Source organism: Suncus etruscus, chromosome 3 (assembly GCF_024139225.1).
Source record: "Suncus etruscus isolate mSunEtr1 chromosome 3, mSunEtr1.pri.cur, whole genome shotgun sequence".
Classification (NCBI taxonomy): Eukaryota; Metazoa; Chordata; class Mammalia; order Eulipotyphla; family Soricidae; genus Suncus; species Suncus etruscus.
The window spans coordinates 118,165,212-118,193,125 of record NC_064850.1 but is presented as its reverse complement, the minus strand read 5'-3'; the positions used below and the strand labels follow the sequence as shown (position 1 = coordinate 118,193,125).

Here is a 27,914-nt window from a genome sequence, read left to right as displayed (position 1 = left end):
ATTGCTCTGGTCCTTGAAATTTTTTTAAGTAGTTTGGGTCCATGTGGATATATGTCTGGTGGCTTATAAGAAGCTACAAGTGGAAGGATAAAAGGTAAGGCTGAGGTAGTGGTTAGCAATGACCAAGAGCAAGCTCAAGTAGAATTTCCTTCTGTCCAACTGGTCTCCTTTGACCAGCACTTCAGGGTGTTTTGGCCTTGGACCCTGTGTTAAGAAAGACCAGTGTGGTTTCCTCATGGGCAGTCCTATAGAAGTAGGAGGCATTCAATACACTCTTTCTCCAACACCCCTGTGTATATATGCATTTTTAGTTAAAAGTTACATAATATGTATTGCCATGTTTTCTTTTCAGTAAAAATATTTTAAATGATTTACTGGTGGTGTTCAAGTCTTGCCATTTTTAAAGCCCCATGAAGTGATTCAGTGAGCACTCTCTCAGACCTGAAAACTTTGGGGCCTAAGATATAGTACAGACAAGTAGGATGTTTACCTTGCATACATGGCCTACCCATATCTGATTCCTATCATGACATGGTTCCTAAACTTGTGAGGAATGGGCCTGGAATGGGCCCTAAGCACCACTGGGTGTGGCAAAGCAACAACAACTTGTTGGTTCCATAGTACCAATATATGTAGTATACCTAGCTACTTCCTTATGATGGTTAAGATTGTATTTTTTCATATCACTCGCTGTGCTACAGGGGTTGTTCATATAGAAATGCAGTGAATTGTTTTATACTTCATAGTCCATGCAGAGAGGGACTCCCAAACTCATCTGGCCTATGAACCCTCTTTTCAGGGGAGCAAAATAATTGCTCAGCATCCCTGGAAATCCACTGTATGTGAACGAACAGAAAGCATATCCTCGTTGCCAGCTGGTCTTTGCACCCCAGCCAGCTTTGGGAAACATTGGCATCATCAATGACAACCAGCCATACAAGAAGGAAAAGAAAACTGTGGGATGGGAAGAGATATTTTGTAATTAAAGTGCCTTTGGGTTTGGAACCACTCAAACTGATGAATTATTAATTGCAATGGCATTACCCTGTTTGGTATAGATAGATCTGATGCAACTGTTATAAAAATAACCCTATTGGTTGCAAAGTTGGTTCGTTCCTTCAGTGTATTTATTTTTGGTTTGGGGCCACACCCAAGAAGTCTCTGGTGCTGCTCCTGGCACCATGCACCAGGGTCACCCTTGGTGTTGCTCTCTGGGCCACATGCAGGTCTTCGCGAGCTCTGTGTGTTCTCAACCTGATGAAACATCACTCTGGCCCTGGGAGTCAGTACTTTATATGCTGGTTACTCCTTTAATCACATGTAATTATATCTGACATTTTGCATAGTCAGGGTATTTATTGGTGCATATGTTGGTATTTAGCAGAAGGTATTCACCACAAGTACGTGTGTGTGTGTGTGTGAGAGAGAGAGAGAGAGAGAGAGAGAGAGAGAGAGAGAGATGAGGAAAGTGCTGTGTGTGTGTGTGTGAGAGAGAGAGAGAGAGAGAGGAGAGAGAGAGAGAGGAGAGAGAGAGAGAGAGAGAGAGAGAGAGAGAGAGAGAGAGAGAGAGAGAGAGATGAAGAAAGTGCCTAGATTAGAAAACTTAGAAAAAGTATTCAGGGTTCTGAGGCCCGAGTGAGGGGAGGCCTTGCATGTCGCTGACCCAGGTTCAATCCTCAGGGTACCCATATGGTACCCCAGGCACAGCCAGGAGTAATTCTTGAACTCAGAGCCTAGAGTAAACCCTGAGCATTCCCATGGCCAAAAGTCCTCCCGCCCTCAAAAAAGGTGTCGAGAGTTTTGTAAATAAGTAGTAGGTTTAAATTTATAAGCTAAACCACTGACTTCAAAGACCTGACCATTGAGTCTTATAAACATTAAATCCAGTTACTTTCTAAATAGCTGTGCCAGCGTTCACAGTGTCTAAATATCTAACCAACATGGTCTCTTTAAGACACCCATTATTTGTCTTTAGCCCATCAAACAGGGTTTTGGTCAGGAAAAAATGTGAAATGGGGCCTGGAGCCCTCCATAGAATGTTGATATGCTCAGTGGCCTTTCACCCCTTTAAAGTTTGCTTTACCATCAACATAGCATGATGTTTACAAAATGGAATATCAACCCCTGGGGGGCACTGGAATGATGAGGGATGAGGGAGGGACTGGCGATGCTGAATGACTTTTTTTTTTTTCCTATAAAGGAGGTAGTAAGTGAAATAAGTTTGAGAACTTCAGGTATAGTTGGATTTTGAAAGGGATTGAGAGACTCTTTCATTCGTGGAAATTCTCTTTAAATAGTGCATATGATACTAGGCTGTAATCACCAGGAAGAAATCACAGTCAATAAATAAACACCTTAGCTCAAATAACTCTTCTAATCTTACATCTTCTTGAGCTGTTCTTAAATTTATCTAATAATTCCTTGATGCCCCTGTAAAGCAGAAATGTGAAACTTTGCATTTATGTAAAGGGAATTAATCTGAAGCGATTTTCTGTAAATAAATTGATATTAAGAGCAAGCCCAAAGGACATGGCTCAGTGATAGATGCCTTTTGGACACTAGAAGCCTTGAATTTTTGGTACCCTGGCACCAAAAAGAAACTCCTTCGTCATCAACACACAGTGTCCTCATTTCCAGATAAGTTTCTAGAGCTTTTCACAAGCAACTTCAGTCAGTACTGAGTCCCAAAAGAGTAGTTTCCCAGTATCACACTTGCTCTTTCTAAACAGATAGCGTTAAAGGTATTACTAATTCTGATGGTTTGTTCCCTTCGATCTGCAGGATGATTGACTGGCTGTCCTGGCCATTGGCTCAGCATGTGGACACGTGGGTGATCGCCCTCCTGAAAGGCCTGGCTGCTGTCCAGAAGTTCACTATTCTGATAGATGTTACTCTGCTGAAAATAGAACTGGTAAGCAGGGACACATAAATCTGTCCTCCTGGACACGCTTGTCAGTCTGTCTTTTTAGACCATCTCCTATTGGATACATTACTTTAGGTTTTGTTTTAAATTACTTTTTGTTTGATTGTTTTTGTTTTGTGTTTGGGTCATACCTGGCAACATTCAGGAGTTACTCCTGACTCTGCACTCAGAAATCGCCCCTGGCAGGCTCAGGGGACACAGGGGATGCTGGGAATCGAACCACGGTAGGTTCTGGGTCAGCTGCATGCAAGGTAAACACCCTACTGTTGTGCTATCTTCTGTCCCCCCAGATCACTTTTAATAGGCTTTAGAAGTTGAAAATGTTATTAGTTCTAATTAAAATAACTTTCAAGTAGCATGTGCAAATGCATTCTTCTCATTTTCCCTTGAATCTAGTCAGTCGAGTTTTATTATTGTTTGTCTACAAAAGCTATCTTTGCACTTTTCCATATTATTAAACATCCCCTCACACACATGTAGGTTTTGGGGGGTGAGTGGTAAGGTTTTCAGACCTTTCCTTTTTTTAACCTGTCAGCAACATTTGGCACCATTGATCACTCATTCTTGAAACTCTTCACCTCATTAAGAGGACATTATACTTGTTTTCTCCCAATTCTTGGCTTCTCAGTGCCAGAGAATGGAACTTTGACACATTCACTTTTCAATCTATACACAGCTTATTTCATGGCATTAAATCACTTCTTGGGCTGGGGAGAGGTGGAGGTGGCCCACAGTACTGAAGAGAATTCTCTGCTTCTAAGGACCCTGAGTTCCATCTCAGCACACACTCTCCCCTAGATTTCCGGAGATCAAGAAAATCCCCCCCCCCCCCAACACATCAGGCATGGCCTCCCCCGAAAAAAAGAAAAAAGAGAAATTTTCTCAATAACTGCCAGGCTTATAGTTAATCACTTTCCTATGACCTTCAGAGTTTTATATTCAGCTCTCCATACTTTGACCTTAGACTAAAATCTCTGCATGTAACCCCTGATTTTTTTCCCCTCAGACTTTATATTTCCCATCCTACTAAATGAACCTTCACTTCCTCAAACTGAAAACCTTAAAATATTCTGTCTCTCTGGCCCATATATTACAGATCATCTGAAATCCACCTTTCAGATATATCCAGGGCTGGAATATTTGCCTTATATGAGCAACCCCAGACTTAATACCTAGAACCACCTCCCCTCCAAAAACTAGTCAGGAAGAGAGAGTACTAGGGTTAAGGCACTTGCCTTATATGCAGCCTCCCTATCTCAATCTCCAGCACCATATATCCTCGGAGCACTGCTGGGCGTGACTTCTGAACACTGAGCTGGAAGTAATTTTTTGATACCACTAAGTGTATGTCAGGAAGCAAACAAATTAACCTAGACTCCTACAACTTTTTGTTTTTGTTTTTTTGTTTGTTTGTTTTCGGGTCACACATGGCAGCGCTCAGGTGTTAGTCCTGGCTCTACGCCTCTACGCACAGAAATCGCTCCTGGCAGGCTCGGGGGACCATATGGGATGCCAGGATTCGAACCAATGTCCTTCTGTTTGCAAGGCAGCCGCCTTACCTCCATGCTATTTCTCCGGCCCCTCCTACAACTTTTAGCAAACTCCAACAAAGTGGCCCTTATTCTTGTTACATTGATGCCCTCACCTCAGGCTCAGTCAGGTCACTGCTGCCCACATCAGACTCTGCACATCCCTTCTGCCCTCCATCCCGCAATACTTTGCACAATGGACCAAAAGCCTCAGAGCCTTTTCACTGCTGTTTATGTGCCTTTCAGTGCTCCTCAAAAGTATTGGCCAAGCCTCATTCCCAATCCCTTGGCCTTGAGGTTTTCATAGTCTGGTGCCATGAGGCATTTATGAGCACCCAATGGGAAGTAACACCCTTGGTCACTCAGCCTTCTCTGGTCCTAGACTGTGCTTTATATTCCTTAAATCTCGCTTGCCTCCTCTCTGTTAATTTTTGTTATTAGCATTCTATATACCCTCGCTTATTAAACTTCTTAACCTGATCCACACAGTTCATTAACTGAATGGGGATGGAGCAGCATTTTGCCAAGTACTTGGAAAAATGAAAGATTTCTGAGTGTGCAACAACCAAAACTTAACTCAGCATCAATCACATAATGATTCCAAAGTGTTTCTGGTAGCCCTTGTCCCTGTTACACTGGGATGAAAAGGGATTGTAAGTATGGAAAACATTTTTGTTTTGTTTTGGAACCACATCCTGTAGTACTCCTGGCTCTATGCTTAGAAAATACTCTTGGCAGGCTCAAGGGACTATATGGAATGCTGGGTTCAGCCTTGTTTAAGGCTATACTATTGTTCTGGCCTTGAGAAGGAAAAGTTTTAAGACAGTAAAAATTATAGACAGTGGGGCCGGAGAGATAGCATGGAGGTAAGCCGTTTGCTTTTCATGCAGAAGGACGGTGGTTCGAATCCTGTCATCCCATGTGGTCCCCCGAGCCTGACAGGAGCGATTTCTGAGCATAGAGCCAGGAGTAACCCCTGAGCGCTGCCAGGTGTGACCCCCCCACCCCCAAAAAAAAAGAAATTCTAGGCAGTAAATCAAGATTGGGGGCTTTTTTTGATCCAGTGTTGTATTTCCCATGCTTTGAACCCATTAAAGGGTGTTTATTAATCTATTGAATGAGTGAACCAAGAACAAGACACCTTAAATACATGGTCAGATGGGATTTTACCTGTTTGTGGCATTATGTGTAGGTTGGACCATTGAGTTCCTATAATCACTGAATATATCCCGGGCCATTTTATTTCTTTCCCCCAAGTTTATAATATTTTTTGGCATTTCTAATTATTCTTATTATTTTTATTTTATTATTAGTCTAATTATTTTATTTATGAACCACTCCAGATTGGAAAAAAATCAAGTACACATCTCAAAATAAGAATGTGCTGACCACATACCAGAATGTTGAAATACACCTTAAAATAAGAGTGTGTAGATGCTAGGCAGATACAGGTCAAAGACGCCACTGGACACTTTTTATACCTAACATGCATATTTTGTACCAACTTCACACATGAAATATTGTTGCAGCACTCATTCTACCGAAGTTTGACACAATATTTTCTGAGCTGTTACCATATTTTACTCTTATTTTCTGATCTGGGACTCTGAGACTCCTCTGCTACTGAACTACTGATAGCTTTATTTTGCGCAGATAAGTTGGTTATGATAGTTACAGTCATGCAATGTACAACAACCTTCAGAGATAATTTCCCACTATCATTGTCCCCAATTTCCCTCTCACCCTTCCTAATGCTCCCTACTTCTCCCCTTCCTGTCTCTGGGGAATCTCTCAATCTCTCTCTCTCTCTCTCTCTCTCTCTCTCTCTCTCTCTCTCTCTCTCTCTCTCTCTCTCTCTCTCTCTCTCTCTCTCTCTCTCTCTCCCTCCCTCCCTCCTTCCCTCTCCCTCCCTCCCTCTCCATCTCCCTCTCCCTCTCCTTCCCTTTTTCTCCCTCTTTCTCCCTCCCTCCCTCTCCTTCTCTCCTCCTCTCTCTCTCCCTCTCCCCTCTTTTTTTCTTTTAGAAACTTTGGTTCAAAGTAAAGGGCACATTTCCTGCCACCAGTGCCCCCAGTTTTCTTCCCAACTACCTCATTCACTTGCCTCTGGGGCAGGCATTTTTTTTGTTGTTGTTTTTTTGTTTTTGGGCCACACCCGGCAGTGCTCAGGGCTTCCGCCTGGCTCTACACTTAGAAATTGCTCCTGGCAGGCTCGGGGGACCATATGGGATGCCGGGATTATTCAAACCACAGTCCTTCTGCATGCAAGACAAATGCCCTATCTTCATGCTATCTCTTTGGTCCTCTCTCTCTCCATATGTATGTATATATATATATATGTATATGTGCATCTGTTTCTGTACTTCTCTCTTCTCTTATTTTTTTGGCTTTTGGGTCACACGCAGCAGCACTTGGGTTACTCCTGGCTCTACGCTCAGAAATCGCTCCTGGCAGGCTTGGAGGACCATTTGGAATGCCAGGATTTGAACCACCATCCTGCACACAAGGAAAATGCCCTACCTCCATGCTATCTCTCCAGCCCCTATTTATCTCTTCTGTGATGACACTGTGGTTTGCACTATTGGTTTTGTTTTTGGTTTTTTTTTTTGGTTTTTGGGTCACACAGGCAGTGCTCAGAGGTTACTCCTGGCTGTCTGCTCAGAAATAGCTCCTGGCAGGCACAGGGGACCATGTGGGACACCGGGATTCAAACCAACCACCTTTGGTCCTGGATCGGCTGCTTGCAAGGCAAACGCCGCTGTGCTATCTCTCCGAGCTCCGTTTGCACTATTGTTAATTAAGGGGTTCCAGGCATGTTACATTGCCCCCTTTTAGTTCCCATTTCTTATTCAGAGTGATCAGATCCAACTGTCATTGTCATAGTAGAACCTTTTCTACTCTTAACTGCACTCACCATTCTTTGTGGCAAACGTCCTACTATGGACTGGTCCTCCTGATCTTCATTTCTATTGTATCTGGGTATTATTACCATACAGTGTTTTATTTTCTTATATCCCACAAATGAGGAAGATTTTTTTCTATGTCTGTCCCTCTCCTTCTGACTCAATTTGGTCAGCATAACAATCTTCATATTCATTCACGAATAAGCAAACTTCATGACTTCGTTTTTCAAAATAGCTGCATAGTATTCCATTAAATAGATGTATTACAGTTTCTTTAGCCACTCATTTGTTGTCAGGCACCTGGGTTGTTCCAGATTCTTGCTAGTGTAAATAGTGTAGCGATGAACATAGCAGTGAAGAGCATTTTTGTATTGTGTTTTTTCTCTTTATTTTTAAATTTTTTTATTTAAACAACTTTATTACATACATGATTGTGTTTGGGTTTCAGTCATGTAAAGAACACCACCCATAACCAGTGCAACATTCCCATCACCAATGTCCCAAATCTCCCTCCTCCCCACCCAACCCCCACCTGTACTCTACACAGGCTTTCTATTTCCCTCATACATTCTCATTATTAGGATAGTTCAAAACGTAGTTATTTCTCTAACTAAACTCATCTCTGTTTGTGGTGAGCTTCATGAGGTGAGCTGTAACTTCCAGCTCTTTTCTCTTTTGTGTCTGAAAGTTTTTATTGCAAGAATGTCTTTCATTTTTCTTAAAACCCATAGATGAGTGAGACCAATCTGCGTCTTTCTCCTTCTCTCTGACTTATTTCACTCAGCATAATAGATTCCATGTACATCCATATATAGGGAAATTTCATGACTACATCTCTCCTGACAGCTGCATAATATTGTTCCTAGGGTAAATCCCTAGGAGTGGTATTTCAGGATCATATGGAAGCTTAACTTACATTTTTTGAGCAATATCCATATTGTTTTTAAAAAGGCTGGACCAGTCTGCATTTCCACCAGCTGTGAATGAGAGCTCCTTTCTCCCCGCATCTGCACATCACTAGTTCTTTTGTGATGTGTGCCAGTCTCTGTTGTGAGATGATACTTCTTTATTGTTTTGATTTGCATCTCCCTGATGATTAGTGACGTCGAGAATTTTTATATGCCTTTTGACCATGTGTATTTTTCCTTTGAGGGAATGTTTATTCATTTCTTCTCTTGGCAGGCTCGGGGGACCATGTGGGATTCCAGAATTCAAATCACTGTCTTTCTGCATGCAGGGCAAATGCCTTACCTCCATCCTATCTCTCTGGCCCTGACAAAAATTTTTAAGGGGGACTGAAGCAATAGCACAGTGGGGAGGGTGTTTGCCTTGCACACTGCCTGCTCAGGTTCAATCCCTAGCATCCCATATGGTCTCCTAAGCCTGCCAGGAATGATTTCTAAGCACAGAGCCAGAAGTAACAAGAATATTCACAGGAATGACTTGGGGCCTAGGGAAAGGCTTACTGCCTGGGCCAGTGATCTCCTGCTAACAAGATGATGGTCTTGTTTTCTGAAGGTCTTTAATCGACTTTGGTTTCCTCTGGTGAGACCCGGTGCTCTTGCAGTTCTATCGCACATGCTCCTCAGTTTTCAGCATTCTCCTGAGGCTTTCCACTTGGTAAGTGACAAGCAAGACCCTGCTCTCCACTGAAAAAATCTCAGTCCAAGTCATGTTTCTAGTTACTAAAAAATAAAAGATTGTCAGGTTAGTCCTAAATATAGTTCTTGTCCATAATAGGTGACTTCAGAGAAAATTGAGGATGTGGAATTTTCCTTCGAATGTTTGGGTCATACTAGATTCGGCCCACTTGTGACCACTGCCAGCAATTGAATTCCCTTCCCTCTAGTAGAAATGCCCTCAGTGTCACCATGGGTGCCAGCACACCTGTAGGAGGAAAATGGTTGGAAGCCACTGACTAGTGCCCTGGATGTGGGGAGCAGGGAATCTTACTTACTCGTACTGCCCAGCCCAGAGTTAGAGCAGTTCATTCTCATCCCATACCCTCCAAATCTTCTCAACCCCACCTGTAACCTGAGTTCAGAATCCTTCTGCTTAGACTCAGCCACATCATGAGTTTGTTTTTGTTTTTATCCAAATCCAAACTAGAGCCAACTATGGCTGGAGTCATAGTACAGTGGGTAGAGAATTTGCCCTGCAAATGGCCGACCTGGGACTGACTTGGGTTTGATCGCCACCATCTCTTACAGTCTCCTGTCCTGCCAAGAGCGATTTCTGAGCTCAGAGCCAGGAGTAACCCAAGCAGCTACCAGGTGCTGCCCCAAAACAAAACGAAACAAAAAACTAGAGTCAGCAAGATCAGTCCACATCACAAGTTTTGGTTTGATTTGATCTGGTTCACTTATTTAGTGACCAGGTACTGCAGGTGCTGAAATGTTCTGTGGAGAGCTAGTCTGAGCATCCCAGGAGTTTGACAGTTTTCTCTGGGACTACTTCTTTATTGCTGAGCCTCAGTTTTCTAGACTAGAAGCTCATCATCCACACCCCTTAACATCAGACTCTTAGGAATACAGATCCCCAGCCAAATTTAGAGGAGATGCTGGCAGAGGACATAATTTCGTTGCTGAATTTTTTTATTTATTTTTTTTTTTTTTTGGTTTTTGGGCCACACCCGGTAACGCTCAGGGGTTACTCCTGGCTATGTGCTCAGAAGTCGCTCCTGGCTTGGGGGACCATATGGGACACCGGGGGATCGAACCGCGGTCCATCCAAGGCTAGCGCAGGCAAGGCAGGCACCTTACCTCTTGCACCACCGCCCGGCCCCCTGCTGAATTTTTTTTTTGAGGGGGGCAGCACACCCGGCAGCACTCACGGGTCACTCCTGGCTCTACCCTCAGAAATTACTCCTGGTGGGACTGGAAGGATAGCACAGCAGGGAGGGTGTTTGCCTTGCAGATGGCTGACCTGGGTTCGATCCCCAGCATCACATATGGTCCCCTGCCAGGAGTGATTTCTGAGTGCAGAGCCAGGAGTAACTCCTAAATTCTTCTGCGTGTGGCCCAAAACCTGAAAAGAAAGAAATTACTCCCGGAAAGCAGAGGATCATACTGGATGCCGAAGATCATCCAAAGTCAAACGTATGCAAGACAAATGCCCTCCTCGCCATGCTATCTGTCACTCAACCCCTCAGTTGGTAATTTCGATTAGAAGTGAAACTAGCCTTGGAGTAGTGTAGATCCAGGGAGGTAATGCAGTGCCTTCTTTCTTTTCATGGACAGCATCACCAGTAGCTCTGTAATCAGGAGCTCTTAGAAATAAGTAATTACATCATACACGATCATCTTGGTTGAGTGATCTTCACAGTTAATTGCCATAATTGGTGGACTCAAGCATCAGTACATGGGCTTATATTGGTTGCATAAACAAATTCAACTTCAGCTTCTTAGAGGTCTTCCAAGGTGAAGCTCCTCCAAGGTGGAAACAGTCCCCTGTCACAGTCTTCGGCATCGTCCGAAATGCTTTTCACAATGAAAGCCGAGTTCCTTAAGCTCTGCTTGGCCACTTTATCAATATTCTCTACCCGTTTCTTTTTCACACAGTTTTTGAAAATGGGAGATTTCTCACCTTGCATTGCTTTTATTTATTTTTTTTTTTATGAAAAAAGTAGTTGATTAAACAAATGATTGGTTTTGAGAGATTTTACTTACTGTGAAGTAAATAAATATGAAATAATTTAAGGAACATTTAGCTGTGAAATTGAAAACTGTGGGGGCAAAGGGTGTGACTAAGGTGCCTGGCATGTGTGAAGCCCTGGGTTCTATCTGTGGCACTGCATGACCCGCCCAGCACTATCAGAGATGACCTCCACAACAGTAAACAAAAAGAGACTTGAATTGTAGTTAACTGGCATGGGAAAGCCTTTAAACAGAGATCCAGTTCCTGACTCACTGAACTGCAAAACTTGCTACTCAACTAAAATTAACTTGAACATTGAGTAGACATGAAATAGTCAGACACTTTTAACTCTTAAGTCAGCAAAGGATTCATTCATCTTAGGGGTTACTAAGAATGAATAAGAATTAGGTATCACAAACCACTTATAATGCTTAACTCAGCATTATATAATATATGAGGACTCGCCTCAGGAGTTACTAAAAATGAGCAGAAATCTGGCATTACTGGGGCCAGAGATAATACTATGAGTGGATAAAGCTTTTGTGTGTGTGTGTGTGTGTGTGTGTGGTTTTTGGGTCACACCGGCAGTGCTCAAGGGTTATTCCTGGCTCCAGGCTCAGAAATTGCTCCTGGCAGGCACTGGGGACCATATGGGACCCCGGGATTTGAACCGATGACCTCCTGCATGAAAGGCAAATGCCTTACCTCCATGCTATCTCTCTGGCCCCGGATAAGGCTTTTTGCCTTGTTCGATCCCCAGTATTCCATATGGTGCCCCAAACACCAAGAGTAAATCCTGAGCATTGCCTTCATGGCCCAAAAACAAACAAAAAACTGGTATCACCTGCATCAGGTGATGCATCAGGTATCAACTGCATCCTATGCCAGTTAATTAAAATTCAAGTCTCTTTTTGTTTACTGTTGTGGAGGTCATCTCTGATAGTGCTGGGAGGGTCATGCAGTGCCACAGATTGAACAGATTTTGAGACAAACCAAGACTGATGTTATCAGATGTGTTATGTACTAAGTTACCTTTCTTGTTATTTTTAATATATTTTAGATAGATAGATAGATAGATAGATAGATAGATAGATAGATAGATAGATAGATAGATAGATAGATAGATAGATAGATAGATAGATAGAGGGGTTTTTTTTGTTTTGTTTTGTTTTGGCTTTTGGGTCATATCCAGCAGCGCTTAGGGATTACTCTTGGCTCTACACTCAGAAATCACTCCTGGCAGGCACAGGGGACCATATGGGATACTGGGATTCGAACCACCGTCCTTCTGCATGAAAGGTGAGCGCCTTACCTCCATGCTATTTCTTCGGCCCCTATTTTATATATTTTAATATGTAGAAAAAATCCTAAACCAAAGCTATAGCAGTTGGTAATAAAAGAAAAAAAACACTTCTAATTAAGGGTTATAAGTATTTTCTTAATTTGAATGGGTATTGCAAACTTTTAATAATACTTTTTTTTTAACTTTTAATAATACTTAAACAGTAAACTGCTTACATTCTACAACACAAGTTAAGAATGTGTTGAAGATCTTAAGCACAAATTAGAGTAGGTATGGAGATTTATTAAAGAATATGTTTCTTTTTGTTTGTTTGTTTGTTTGAGTCACATGGGCAGCGCTCAGACCACTCCTGGCACTATACTCAGAAATTGTGCCTGGCAGGCTCGGAGCACCATATGGGATGCTGAGTTTCGAACCACCATCCATCCCTCTGCATGCAAGGCAAATGCCCTACCTACATGCTGTCTCTGGCCCCAAGAATATGTTTCTTTTTAGAAGAAAGAAAAGACATTTATAACTTTTTCCATGAGTTAGCAATACCCCAAAAATGTACCAGAAATAGAACATTTGCTATCATACTAAGTATAAGTATGTAATATATTATAATTAACAATTAGTTGGAATAAGTATAGCACTGACATAATGAAATTGCCATTTGTATAACATTTTTTGTTTGTTTTTTTGAGGCCACACCCAGCAGTGCTCAGGCTATCTGCTGGCTATCTGCTCAGAAATAGCTCCTGGCAGGCACGGGGGACCATATGGGACACCGAGATTCACCAACCACCTTTGGTCCTGGATCGGCTGCTTGTAAGACAAACGCCACTGTGCTATCTCTCCAGCCCCAACCATTTGTACAAAGTATTTTGTTTTAGGGTTGAAGTGATAGCACAGAGAGTAGGACACTTGTCTTGTGTGCTACCAACCTGAATTTGATCCCTATCATCCCATATGGTTCCCTGAGCACCACCAGAAATGATCCCTGTGCATTACTAGGTGTGGTCCACTAAAGAAGAACAAAAAAAAAACTTGTTTTTTTTTCTTATTAGTCTTCTACAAATGTGATGGGCTCCATATTGATATTTTTTATTTATAAATGTAAAAATGTACTATTCTTATGAAGTAGATGTTTTACTTATTACCAATACCATTTATATTTTACATATTTATATATATACTCTACATATTTATGAGTAATACTTGGATTTCCCATTTAACTCTAGTTCCTTAAAAATAATAGAAGTAAGGGCCGGAGAGATGGCATGGAGGTAGGGCATTTGCCTTGCATGTAGAAGGTCGGTGGTTCAAATCCTGGCATCCCATATGGTCTTCTGAACCTGCCGGGTGTGATTTCTGAGTGTAGAGCCAGGAGTGGCCCCTGAGCGCTGCTGAGTGTGACCCAAAAAACAAAACAAAAAAAAATTGAATTAGATCCCTTTATTTTTGGACTCATCACCTCATTTTGCAAGAGGTATATTATTGTTAGTAAAAATTATAGAAATATAATTATAATCATAGTTATATATGGTTATAGTTATAGTTACCTTATACTACTATGAAAGAAAGGAAATCTCGGGCCCGGAGAGATAGCACAGTGGTGTTTGCCTTGCAAGCAGCCGATCCAGGACCAAAAGTGGTTGGTTCGAATCCCGGTGTCCCATATGGTCCCCCATGCCTGCCAGGAGCTATTTCTGAGCAGACAGCCAAGAATAACCCCTGAGCACCGCTGGGTGTGGCCCAAAAACCAAAAAAAAAAAAAAAAAAAGAGGAAATCTCATAGCTGAGCTTTTGTTTTGTAACAAGCAAAAGTTATTTCTAAGACTTTGTTGCAGAATGTACATAGCAAGTGAATAAAACAGAACTCACACTAGATGGTGCTCTTAAGGCACTTCTAAATTTATCCTTTAAAAATTTGGTCCTATTGTATCATAGGATTTAGTAAATATAACAGCCATGATTTTTTTTTTAATCATCATGTATTACAGAGTTGCAAAGGCCCTGGTTTTTTTTTTTTAATTCAAAGCATTGTTGTAAATGACAGTATTGGGCTGGTGAGAAGATACAATGGTAAAGGACATTATTGAATACAGGAGACTTGGTTTTTATTCCCAGCACTGGAAAAAGCAAAAACTAGAGTTCATTGCCAAATGATAGAAATTGAGGACTGTCTGGTTTTTTCCTCCTTAGGTGGTTCCTCATGTGGTTAATTTGGTTCATTCTTTCAAACATGACGGCCTGCCTTCTAGTACAGCTTTTCTAGTACAACTAACCGAACTGATCCACTGCATGATGTATCATTATTCTGGGTTCCCAGATCTGTACGAACCTATTCTGGAAGCAATAAAGGTATGAAAATCAAAATAGTTGCACCAATAATTGCAGAACCAAAGGTTTGATATAATAGATGAATGTGGCAGAAGCATTCTTGTAACCAACTGCTCAGACTCTTCTATGGTAAGAAGCTTTTCTTCTGAAAAAATGCAGTTGGAATCAAGGTCTGACCCCAGTTCAATCACCAACAATGTATACGATCCCTCATCAAGAGTGACCCCAAGCACCACTAAGGATGACCTAACCCACTCATCCCCCAGAGGAAGGAAAATTGAATTTATGTTGTCCAGGCTGAGTAATTTGAATTTTTGATGATTGGTTAGATGTTACCAGAGATTGCAAAGCTAGTGGGGAAAATGAAAGGTTAGATAGCAGTGGGGAACATTTCTTCATGGCGTTAATGTAACTATTTTCTCTTTTGTAATCCATAGGATTTTCCTAAACCCAGTGAAGAGAAGATTAAATTGATTCTCAATCAAAGTGCCTGGACTTCTCAATCCAATTCTTTGGCATCTTGCTTATCTAGACTTTCGGGAAAATCTGAAACTGGAAAAACTGGTCTTGTTAACCTAGGAAATACCTGTTATATGAACAGTGTTATACAAGCATTGTTTATGGCCACAGAGTAAGTTTGAACTTGGATCTTTTTGTTTTACCTGTAATCCAGGAGACATCCTGATGAGATGGTCTTCACTAAACATTAACCGTTTCTACAGAATTGGCATCCTCCAAAATGAAGATGCTTCTGGGGCTCAAAAACTAAGTTGAAATTTAATTAGCTTAGATAACTTTTATGGTTATATCATACTTTCACTCCAAATTGACTATTAAGCAAATGTGTAAAAGGATACAGGTGTACTTTCAAATCTGTGTACTTTTGCAGATAAGCAAGTAGGCAGTTGTAGGTTATTAGGTACATGTGATTAACATCTGTAAAGATACAGTGTGAGGATAAGCTTTTCCGAAAGGCAAAAATTGGGTTAACTTCTCTTTAAATTCTCTTTAATATCAATGACATTTTCATGGAATTTAAGCGCCCAAGATCCAGTTCCAAGTTCCGGATCCAGTTCCAAGTCTTTACAAGTTTGTATGACTCTAGAGTAATTATTGTAAGCTAATGAAGATAAAAGAGATGGTTTCATTTTATTTTCCTGCCCCTGGAAAGTCAACATGAAGGCATTTTTGATTTGGGATTATGTTTTCATTGGGTCTTTGATGTTCTGGGAATTTTGTTTGTTAAAAAAAATTATGTCCACTTAGACACAGTACTAGGCAGGAAGCAAATTCTGCATCTCACCACCAGATCCTGTAGTCTTGCCATCTCTTCTCTAAGACCCTGAAGGCAGTGGTGGTTTAGAGAGCATTCCCAGTTCTGACAGTGGTGAAGGAGCCTATCAGAGGGTACAGACAACAGTGTCATTTATCTCCTAGGTAATAGATAAATTGATCTTCATGGTTAAAGTATTTGAGGGTTGGATCAATAGCACAGTAGGTAGAGTATTTTCCTTACACACAGACGGCCAACTTGGGTTCTATCCCCAGCATCCTATCTGGTCCCCTGAGCTGTGGCCCCAACATAAAAAACTAAAAAAGAAAAATTTGATCATCAGGGCTGGAGCGATAACAACTGGTAGAGAGTTTTCCTTGCACACATCCTACCCGGGTTTGATCTTTGATGTCCTGTATGGTCCCTGAGCCTGCCAGGAATGATTCCTGAGTGCAGAGTCTGGAATAACCCCTGAGCACCAAAGAAAGAAAGGGGAGGGAGGGAGGGGGGGGAGGGGAGAGAGAGAGAGAGAGAGAGAGAGAGAGAGAGAGAGAGAGAGAGAGAGAGAGAGAGAGAGAGAGAGAGAGAGAGAGAGAAGAAAGAGGAAGAGAAGGAAAGAGAAAAAGGGAAAGGGAAGGAAGGAAGAGATTGGATTGTTTATAAAATGAAAATTAGGCTTTAAATGTTTAATTAAAATATTTTTTAAGTTTAGAAATTATTTTAAATCAGATATTCCCATTCCAAACAGTTTTTGTGTCTCATTCCAATCTAATTTTTGAATATAGAGAATTTCATCTAGTATAAAAATAAATACATTGTTTTGTAGATTGTTTACAGAAAATCTTATTTCAGTCATTTGCTTTTATTTTTTTTGTTTGGGGCCACACCCAGCAGTGCTCAGGACTTCTTCTTGCTCTCCCCTCACAAATCAGTCCAGACCGGTCTCAGGGACCATATGGGGTACCAGGGATTGAACCCAGTTGCTTGCAAGGCAGGTGCCCTACCCACTGCCTTTCCAGCCCCATCACTTGCTAACCTTTCATAATATGTTGGAATTTTCTGTGGGGCAATACAAACCTATGTGATTCTGAATGAATAGATATGGTAGGGCATGGTTTATTTAACCGTAATCATGTAGATGTCTTGTTCATAATTAACAGAATTTTCCATATATGGAAAGAATAATATTCTTGGAATAGGGTAGGCCAAATTGCTCTCTTGGGAGACTGTCATATCTTGAATAGTTTATGGTTATACCTACGACTGTTTCCTTCCTACAATATCAGTCTTATTAATGTGTGTGTTGGTTACCTGTATGGGGTATTTTTCTCTGGGTTTCTTTGTTCTTTTGAATTTCTTTTTTGTTTTTTGCTTTTGGGTCACACCCGGCAGCGCTCAGGGGTTCCTCCTGGCTCTACACTCAGAAATCGCTCCTGGCAGGCTCTGAGGACCATATGGGATGCCAGGATTTGAACCACAGTCCTGCATGCAAGGCAAACGCCTACCTCCATGCTATCTCTCCAGCCATTTTTTTTAGGGGGAGGGGAGTTGGGCCACCCCTGTCAGTGCTCAGGGGTTACTCTTGCTCTGCATTCAAAAATCACTTCTGGCAGGCTTGGGGACCATATAGGATGCCAGAATCGAACCAAGAGTCAGCCACATGCAAGGCAAATGCCCTTATCGCTGTGCTATTGCTCCGGCCCCCCCTCTTTTTCATATCTTTATGCAACTTTATTTCTTTCTGATTTCATAAAGCCTTTTCTCCAAAATCCTTCTCATTTTCCTTTATATTCTTCACTAGAGTTTTATTTTACTCTTAACTCATTATTTTTACTTTTTTTTTTTGTAGGGGACACATTTGGCTGTGCTCAGGACATACTCCTGACTACTCAGGGATCACTCCTGGATGTATATTCAGCTATGGTTTTTTTTTTTTTTCTCTCTTTATGGTTTGTTTTGTTTTTGGTCACACCTGGCAGCACTCACGGGTTACTCCTGGCTCTATGCTCAGAAATCACCCCTGGCAGGCACAGGGGACCATATGGGGTGCCAGGATTCGAACCACTGTCCTTCTACATGAAAGGCAAACACCTTACTTCCATGCTAATTCTCCGCCCCCTTTATGGTTTGTTTTGATGGCAGTATGCTTTTTTTTTCTTTTTTTATTTCATGCAGAATTGAAATAATATTTAAAAAATTTTTTTACCTAACATACCATTAGCAACCTATTTCTAGGTGCTAACCCAAAAAAATAGGAATAAGGGGCCTGAGAGTAATTCCTAATCGCCCTGCTTGCAGCCTTTCAGTTTTGATTCCAGTGCTTCATATGTTTTAACAAGCACCGCCAGGGTCACTTCTGGCCCAGGAATGATCCATCTCTGGGCAACACATGTGTGGCCTAACCACCCCTACAACTCCAAAAGAAAGTAACACAGAAACAAAAGCCCACCAACTATTTGAGTCACATAGCAAGTATTGATGAATTCTGATTTCTTTGCTTCCTGGAACCTCACTGCTTGTAGAAGAAGGTCACTGTACAGCTGTCCTAACAAAGAAGGCTAAAAGCTGGTGCAGATCAGCCTGGAAGACAGGAAATTTTTTTCTGCTATTGCTGCAAGGCTCACAACCCAGTGTTACTCAGGCCTCCAGGGCAGCACCCAGTGATACCCAGAGAGTTTATGCAACAAGGGACCAAGCCTGGGTCTGACAAATGCAGAGTATGTTTCTTTTGGAGGGAGTGGGGGGGGTGGCCACACCCGGTGATACTTAGGAGCTACTCCTGGCTATGCGCTCAGAAATCACTCCTGGCTTGGGAGTCCATATAGGATGCCGGGGATCAAACCGAGGTGCATTCTGGGTCAACAGCTTGCAAGGCAAATGACTACCACTGCACCATCATTCCAGCCGCAGAGCATGTTTCTTGACCCCTATACTCTCTCTACCCTTGATAATAAGTTCTTGGACTGACTTTATTTTCTTTAAAAAATGCTTATAGGGGCCGGAGAGATAACATGGAGATAGGGCGTTTGCCTTGCATGCAGAAGGACAGTGGTTCGAATCCTGGCGTCACATATGGTCTCCCAAGCCAATCAGGAGTGATTTCTGAGTGTAGAGCCAGGAGTGACCCTTGAGTGCTACCAGGTGTGGCCCAAAAACAAAACAAAAAAAAATGCTCATAATGGGGCCAGAGCCGTGGCATTGGAGGTAAGGTGTCTGCCTTGCAAGCGTTATCCCATATGGTTCCCCCAAGCCAGGAACAATTTCTGAGCACATAACCAGGAGTAACCCCTGAACATCACCGGGTGTGGCCCAAAAGAAAGAAGAAAAAAAAAAGAATGCTTATAAGGGAGCTGGAGAGATAGCACAGTAGTAGGGCGTTTACTTTGCACACAGCCAATCCAGGACCAACTGTAGTTCAAATCCCAGCATTTCACATGGTCCCCCGAGCCTGCCAGGAGCAATTTCTGAGTGCAGAGCCAGCACTGGGTGTGACCCAAAAATCAAAAAAAAAAATTTTTTTTTAATGCTTATAAATACCCTTGTGTCAGTGCATGGATATTCATCATCTTTACACTTAATTCTCTTTTCAGTTTCAGGAGACAAGTATTATCTTTAAATTTAAATGGGTGCAATTCATTAATGAAAAAACTGCAGCATCTTTTTGCCTTTTTGGCTCACACACAGGTGAGTGTGTTTGTGGTATGTGTATGTCCATTTCATTGCTTTATTAATTTTTCCTAATTTTTATGATTTACCAAGTCCATAATGCAGTTGCTTCAGGCATTACATAGTCAAACCCCGATCCAACAGCTAGGATCACTGTCTCTTTACCAATGCCTCCAGTTTCCCACCCACCCTTTAGCTGGAATCCACATTTATTTCATATTACTTGTCACAACACAAAGGACAATGGAAGATCAAAACTTACACCCACACAGGTCAATTTGCAGTGATCATGTGATGGTGCTCAAGGGCTCCTCCCAACCTGTGCCCAAAGGACACTTCTAGCAGTGCTTAGAGAGGACCCTGTGATGTCAGGGATTGTGTCTGTGCCCCTCCCCTCCACGGGCCATGCAGTCACACCAGCTCATTGTGCTCAGAGCCAGTCCTGCCCCATTGGCATCTAAAGGAGCCAGAGGCTCCATTTCCTGCCTTCCAGGCTGTACCAACTCAAGGGTCTATTGAAAGCTGAATACCTAGAGATCGGGTCTTCCCAGTTTCAACCCTCCTTTCTTGAAAAGACAGCATATCACAAAAGTGGCCCTGTACTGAGTAACAATAAATTCAGCATGAGTCTGAACTGTCACAGTCACCCTGAGTACAATTTCTGACGTATGCACCATTGCATTTCGGACTTTTTACTGGACATATATGGGTAGCCCCCGAGAGCTTTTATCCACGATGCTGCACAGAACACATGGCTGGCAGCTCAGCTTCAGATTGGCTTTTTCTAGAGCAGTGAACTCACTCACATGACTGATATGAGGGATGTTGTTAGAGACAGTTGTTATATTTGGGAGACTGGGGATCTCCTTTAGTCCTCTCAACTATAATATAGTTATAGAATTGGGCCCAACCCAGGTGGTAGTCCACTTTGATTCTTCCTTACAGAATGTTCAGGAGTTCTGATTGAAAGTTACCTGTTGTATTTTAACTTGTTTCCCTGCCCTCTGCCTTAGCCCTTTCTGGTCCAGGTTAAATGTGCTGTGTTTTTCCCATTATCCACCTTAAATAATCTAAATTGGGATTTCAGTTTCTTGGTTGATGATGTGAGAATCACTTCAGTATGTTTTCCCTTTGGTATCAAGAGAGAAGCGTATGCACCGCGGATATTCTTTGAGGCTTCCAGACCTCCCTGGTTCACCCCACGATCACAGCAAGACTGCTCGGAATACCTCAGGTTTCTCCTGGACAGGTCAGAAGTAGTTTCATCTGGACGACTTCACCTGTGCCCTTTCATTGCAGGTTTACTTTCATGGAATTAGTTTTTTACTTTTTAAATGTCTTATGCTTAATTTCTCTTATTTAAATTATACAGTGAGTAGGACACTTGCCTTGCAAACAGTTTACCCATTTGGATCTTTGACTCTCCATATGGTCCCCCAATCCTTGCCAAGAGTAATTCCTGAGCACAGAGCCAGAAGTAAGCCCTAAAGAGCTGGGTGTGCCCCTTCTCCTCCTCAAAAAGAGATGTGGTCCATGGAATCCTAGTGGTATGATCCGTGGTTCCCAGATACTCAAGGATATTCCCTTTCTCAACCCCATAGCTATGGATCTGGTTGAAATTATATTGCTTTTACTTACATACTTCCTCTAAGTCAACATACCACAGTAGATTGAATGTATAACAGACATGAGCCAGCTGGCTTTTATTAAGCCATATTAAAAAGTTTACAGTATGTAAAGTAATGCCATTCTCATGAATGTTTTTGACCATGGTCCCCTGAGCACCACCAGGAGTAAGCCGTGAGCTGGAACAGATGTGCCCCAAACCCTCCCTCTCCCCTCTCCTCTCCTGACCCCCACGAGGGAGAAAGATCTTTAGTGTCTCCTACCCTTGCCAACAACCTTCTATCCCATGAATAATTAGCATATTTATGTGAGCTTAACATGTCTTCCATTCACCTATGGACAGAGGTGAAGTTTCTCTGCCAGGCAAAGATCCTTGAAAGTTACCAGACACATGTAGTTACATCATGGTGAGTCCTTTAAAGTCACAGGATGGAGCAAATGAAATAAATAGAACATAGGAATAGCCCCTAACCCAGGGTTCCTCAATTTAAGTGAAAAAACAAAATGGGAGGGGGTGGCAGAGAGATAGAATGGAAGTAAGGCATTTACCTTTCTTGCGAAGGTCATCGGTTTAAATCCCAGTGTCCCAGTATGGTCCCCCGTACCTGCCAGGAGCAGTTTCTGAGCATGGAGCCAGGAGTAACCCCTGAGCGCTGCTGGGTGTGACCCAAAAACCACAAAAAAAATAAATAAATAACAAGTACAATATTTAAAATAAAGAAAAAAGTTAAATCAACAAACTTAACTGTTTCAATGGGAAATATGGACCTGCTTTGGGTGATCCATAGTTTGAGGGCCCCTACATGAGACTGAGAGGAGACCTCGAGAGACTGAGAGAAGGGATTCGAAGAGTGTGGCACACATCCCACACAGCGCACTGCAGGCGTGGGGCAAAAGTCAGCAGCTAAGTAGGACAAGCAGTGGCAGCAAAAACACCTGAAAAACCTGGCAGGCTGGATAAATGTCCTCAGCAGTCTGCATGTGGCCCAAGGTCCATAGTTTGAGGACCCCTGCTCTAACCTCTCTGCTTCTCTATATTCTGTTCACTATTCCTTTTGATGCAAAAAAAGAACTTAAGTTTTAAATTATGCATATACTAATAGGAACATATTAATAATTCTTTTTTGTTTGGGGGCCATACCTTGCATTGCTGGGGGGTTACTCCTGGCTCTATTCTCAGAAATTACTCAAAGCGGGGGCCAGAGCAGTGGCGCAGTGGTAGGATGTTTGCCTTGCATACAGCTGACCTAGGATGGACCGAGGTTTGATCCCCACATGTCCCATATGGTCCCCCAAACCAGGAGCGATTTCTGAGCACATAGCCAGGACTAACCCCTGAGCATCATCAGGTGTGGCCCAAAAACTAAAAAAAAAAAAGAGAAAGAAAAGACATTATTCCAAGGGGACCAGATGGGATGCTGGGGATCGAACCTGGGTCACCACATATAAGGCAAATATCCAACCCAACTGTGTTATCACTAGGACCCCGCCACTGTTATTTCTAAGTAGAAGGGACATTTAAGCAGATGGAGCTCTCTGTAACATTCTTATCTCCTGCAGGCTCCACGAAGAAGAGAAGATCTTGAAGGGCCCATCTCTGGCCAGCCGGCCTGGAAGCCTGGAGCTAGGTGAAGCATCCTTGCGGAACATGGCAGGCCCAGCTGCGTTGCTCACAGAGGCCCGAGGCCCGGGCAGTGGAGAGAAGACTCTGATCGAGAAGATGTTTGCGGGCAAACTGTGCACGCTCGTCCGCTGCCTGAACTGCAGGAGCACCTCCCAGAAAGTGGAGGCCTTCACTGACCTCTCTCTCGCCTTCTGCCCATCCTCCACCACAGACAACGTGGCCTTTCTTGGTCCATCATCGCCAACACCGCTCAGTCCTTGCTTCCCCACCACTGGGGAGCAAGGGCAGGCCGGTGGGGCGACTCCTCTGGGGGATGCAGGTATCTCGGACCCAGGCACTGCCACACTCAGGGACAACTCTGCCCTGGGTGAGGGCAGTGTGGGCAGCCCCAGCTCAGCCTTGCCCTGTGCCCAGAACACCTCTGGCCCCTGTGAGCCCAGTCAGGTCCTGATGGCCCAGGATGCACCCCCCTCAGTCACCGACTTGCTCAACTATTTCCTGGCTCCTGAAATTCTAACGGGTGACAACCAATATTATTGTGAGAACTGTGCCTCTCTCCAGAACGCTGAAAAAACTATGCAGATCACAGAGGAGCCTGAGTACCTCATCCTGACCCTCCTGAGGTTTTCCTATGATCAGAAATACCACGTGCGAAGGAAAATTCTGGACAACGTGTCCCTGCCCCTGGTCTTAGAGCTGCCCGTTAAAAGAATGCTCACCCACTCGCCCTTGCCCGAGAGTTGGTCCTTGGAGGTGGGTTCGGCTGATAGCATCGAAAACCTGGCCAAGAAGTTAAAGCCTTCGGGGGCCGACGAGGCCCACGGCCCCCCTCCAGTGCCCTATGTCCTGAGCTCCGTGGTGGTCCACTCGGGCATCTCCTCGGAAAGCGGACATTACTACTCCTACGCCAGGAACATCACTGGCACCCAGCCTGAGAGTCAGATGTGCCACCCCACGTCGGAATCCCTGACCTTCTCGACACCCCACAACCACAGCCACAACCATAACCATAACCACAACCACTTCATGGGCGGAGACAGTCCCGAAGCTGCCATCGTAGAGCAGGATCTAGACAATAACGAGGTGTCCAAAGAGTGGTTCTTATTTAATGACAGCCGAGTGACATTCACCTCATTTCAATCAGTCCAGAAAATTACCAGTCGGTTTCCCAAGGACACAGCTTACGTGCTTTTATATAAAAAGCAAAACCTCACTGAGGGTTTAAGTGGGAACAGTTCAGCCAGTGGCCTCTGGGTGAATGGAGACCCACCTCTGCAGAAAGAACTTATGGATGCCATCACAAAAGATAATAAACTGTATTTGCAGGTAAGTTATATAAGAACTCTTTCTCATTTATAGAAAATATGTAAACATTTGCCAGGAGGGTCCATGAATGCCCTTAATCAAACTTTAACTGACATGTCCTGATGGAGTGGTAAGTGTGAAATTTGGGGTGTTTTTACAAATGGCATTGGTATAATTAAATTAACTTTTCAAAGGGTCTGAATGAATGGGAATTACATCTCTACAGATGCAAATTCCAAGATCTTATGTTTTTAATTAGAAGAGATGTGATTCCAAAATCATGTGTACAGAAAAGAAAAGGATTTCATACAGCTAAAGTATCTTCCACTTCCAAGGGAAACAACTCTAGCTTTTTTTGATGTTTATTCCTTCCAGCCCTTTGTATAAATGTTTTGAGATTTATAGAGGATGTGCGAAAGTAGAATATGTTAAAGGGTATTTGTATTCTATAAGGATCGGAACAGTAAAACCAAGGAGATAACAATGCAACAAGTAAACAAAAGTCATGCAAATACAAGAAAAGCTTCCTATGAGCTAGATTTATTTACAGATATACTTTCGGCAAGAAGTTATTCATTTTATTTCTTAAGGTTAATACTGATCTTGTTGATGCTGTTTGCAGTGAACCAGAAGTCAATGACAGATGCATATGGGCACTTAAGTAGTATTTGAAATATGTTACTCCCCTGAAAGATCCAGGTAGAATGAGAAAAGAAATGGATAGGTCTTTTTCTGAAAACTTAATTAAATTTACTATATTGTAAAATCTTGGACCAGAAATATGACTGGTAGAATGCTCTCATGTGCAGTGCCCCTTATTCGATTCCCAGCAGTACAAAGAAGTTTGAAATTGGGGCCGGCGAGGTGGTGCTAGAGGTAAGGTGTCTGCCTTGCAAGCGCAGGACCGACCACAGTTCGATCCCCCAGCGTCCCATATGGTCCCCCCCCCCAAGCCAGGGGCGATTTCTGAGCCCATAGCCAGGAGTAATCCCTGAGCATCAAACAGGTGTGGCCCAAAAATCAAAAAAAAAAAGAAAAGAAAAAGAAATTTGACCTGAAAAGATAGTACAGCATGGAGGTCTCTTTTTGCCTTGTACTTAGCTGATTCTGATTTGATCCCTGGCACCACTATGGTGTACGTACACACACACGCACACACACACACACACACACAGTTTAAATAAAATAATGATACATAGTACATCTGTAAAGGACTATGGCAATGTGCTTAAGCAACACAGAAATAAATACATTTACAGAAAATAAAAAAAGGTCAACTTTGAATCCTTGTTAACTAAGTCCTTCCTGACATTCTATCCTCCACCAAGAAAGGACAAGGTCAAGAACCAATTGTCCTGTTTGCCAGACGCCGCTGGGGCACCAGACCCTGATCTTTTATATTTCTGAGACTTGAGTGGTAGATTTGAGTGAAAAGAACCTGTTAGCTCAAGATAAAAACTATCGGGCCGGAGAGGTGGTGCTAGAGGTAAAGTGTCTGCCTTACAAGCGCTAGTCAAGGAAAGACCGGGGTTCGAACCCCCGGCATCCCATATGGTCCCCCCAAGCCAGGGGTGATTTCTGAGCACTTAGCCAGGAGTAACCCCTGAGCATCAAACGGGTGTGGCCCAAAAAACAAAAAACAAACAAAAAAAACTATCATATAAAATAGACAAAAGAAGACCCATATAATCTGGACTCTAGGAAGTAAGTGAATTTTTTAGTGTATGGCATTGATCAAGAAAGACACTTTATTTTTGGAAAGATGAATAATATGGTTTCAAAGCTTCTAGCTCATAGTACTTACCTACGTTGCTGCCCCTTCTAAATAACTTCTAGTCATTTGGCCTTCTGAGAATCTACCCCATTACATCCTACTTTTACAGTGTTTAAATGTGACAGCCGTCTTTCCATTCATGTTGTAATGCCCTTATATCATGGTGAAAGCAATAGGATCCTGGCTATTGAAAATTCAGGTTGTTTAATGTATAGTTGTCCACAGTTCTGTTTTAAGTTTTACATTGAGGTAGGTACCTACCTGTAGTAAGACTATAAAGGTTTTGTTATCAGAGAAACTTTTTTAAAAAGATGCAATAAGGACCTGGGAGAGATAACATGGAGGTAGGGCCTTTGCCTTACATGCAGAAGGACAGTGATTCGAATCCTGGCATACCATGTGGTCCCCTGAGCCTGCCAGAAGCGATTTCTTTTTTTTCTTTTTTTTTTTTTTTTTTCTTTTTTTGGTTTTTGAGTCACACCGGGCAGTGCTCAGGGGTTATTCCTGGCTCCAGGCTCAGAAATTGCTTCTTGCAGGCATGGGGGACCATATGGGGCGCCGGGATTCGAACCGATGACCTCCTGCATGAAAGGCAAATGCCTTACTCCATGCTATCTCTCCAGCCCCATAAAAGTGTGGTAGATGACGGGAAGATCAAAGGAAGTGGGTTGCCATCCCCCACCTATCTCTCTTTTTTGTTTTGTTTTGTTTTGTTTTGTTTTGGGGCCATACCCGGCAGTGCTCAGGGGTTACTCCTGGCTATCTGCTCAGAAATAGTTCCTGGCAGGCATGGGGGACCATATGGAACACCGGGATTCGAACCAACCACCTTAGGTCCTGGCTCCTTGCAAGGCAAACGCTGCTGTGCTATCTCTCTGGCCCCCAGGAGCAATTTCTGAGCGTAGAGCCAGAAGTAAACCCTGAGCATGACCGGGTGTGACCCCAAAAACCAAAAAAAAGAAAAAAAATGCAATAAAAGACTTGGACATGTAAATATATTTAAGTTCCTTATTTACTTTTTTTTTTATTATTGCTTCAGAGCTACACCCGGCAGTGTAGGGTTTACTCCTGGCTTTGCACTCAGGTCACTCATGTAGGGTCAGGGACCATCTGTGATGCTGAGGTGCAAACCCAGGTCGGCTATTTTCAAGGCAAGCGTCTGACCTGCTATACATACCATCACTCATATTTACCTTCTTATAGTCTAGTGATGCAATTTGAATGTGAGGCATCTCATCTTATTTGGCCAGTTTGCTCTGGTCTGTGTAGTTTGTGTGATGAGGCATGATGTTTCTCCTGTTTTGCTGGTGATTCTCATAATGCCAGACTGTCTATGAGTGATGTGGAGATTTTGTGGATAGTACTTTCCAGCTACCATTTTCTATTTTGAGCAAATGGATCATGTATGCATATATGTATTTTTCTCCCTCCATGTTTATATGGTTCAAAACTTGTCTCTAGAAATTAGTACTATTTTATAATAGATTACATGTCTAAAATACAATTTTATTTTTTTTTTTTTTTTTTTTTGTGGTTTTTGGGTCACACCCGGCAGTGCTCAGGGGTTACTCCTGGCTCCATGCTCAGAAATTGCTCCTGGCAGGCACGGGGGACCATATGGGACGCTGGGATTCGAACCGATGACCTCTTGCATGAAAGGCAAACGCCTTACCTCCATGCTATCTCTCCAGCCCCTAAAATACAATTTTTAAGAAGTATGTGATAGTGCAGTGGGTAGGGATCTTGCTTATGTTGCATACAATCTACCTGGATTGAGTCCCTGGTACCCCATATGGTACCCCAAGCCCCAGAAGAGATATCTGGACACAGAGCCAGAGTAAGTCCTAAATACTGCCTGGTATGCCCCCTCCAAAAAAAAAAAAAAAAAACATATCTTTTTTCTTTACAGCACTTACAAGTGCTTAATCAAGTTATAATGAAAATAAGGAGATGGCCTGAATATAAATTTTCACAATTGCATTAGAAATTCACCTTACAATTTTGACAAGCTGTTTTTAGGAGCCTTTTAT

General features: G+C 42.7%; 1 protein-coding gene across 1 annotated transcript in view; it reads left to right on the top strand.

Annotated features, from left to right (window-relative positions):
* USP38 (ubiquitin specific peptidase 38) overlaps positions 1-27,914 on the top strand; it is a 36,944-nt gene that overhangs the window by 7,249 nt on the left and 1,781 nt on the right. Inside the window, exons 3-9 of the mRNA XM_049769997.1 lie at positions 2,782-2,911; positions 8,871-8,972; positions 14,479-14,637; positions 15,054-15,247; positions 19,480-19,573; positions 20,698-20,804; positions 22,742-24,131. Of these exons, the coding sequence (XP_049625954.1) occupies positions 2,782-2,911; positions 8,871-8,972; positions 14,479-14,637; positions 15,054-15,247; positions 19,480-19,573; positions 20,698-20,804; positions 22,742-24,131 (2,176 nt within the window). The remainder of the gene's footprint in view (positions 1-2,781; positions 2,912-8,870; positions 8,973-14,478; positions 14,638-15,053; positions 15,248-19,479; positions 19,574-20,697; positions 20,805-22,741; positions 24,132-27,914) is intronic.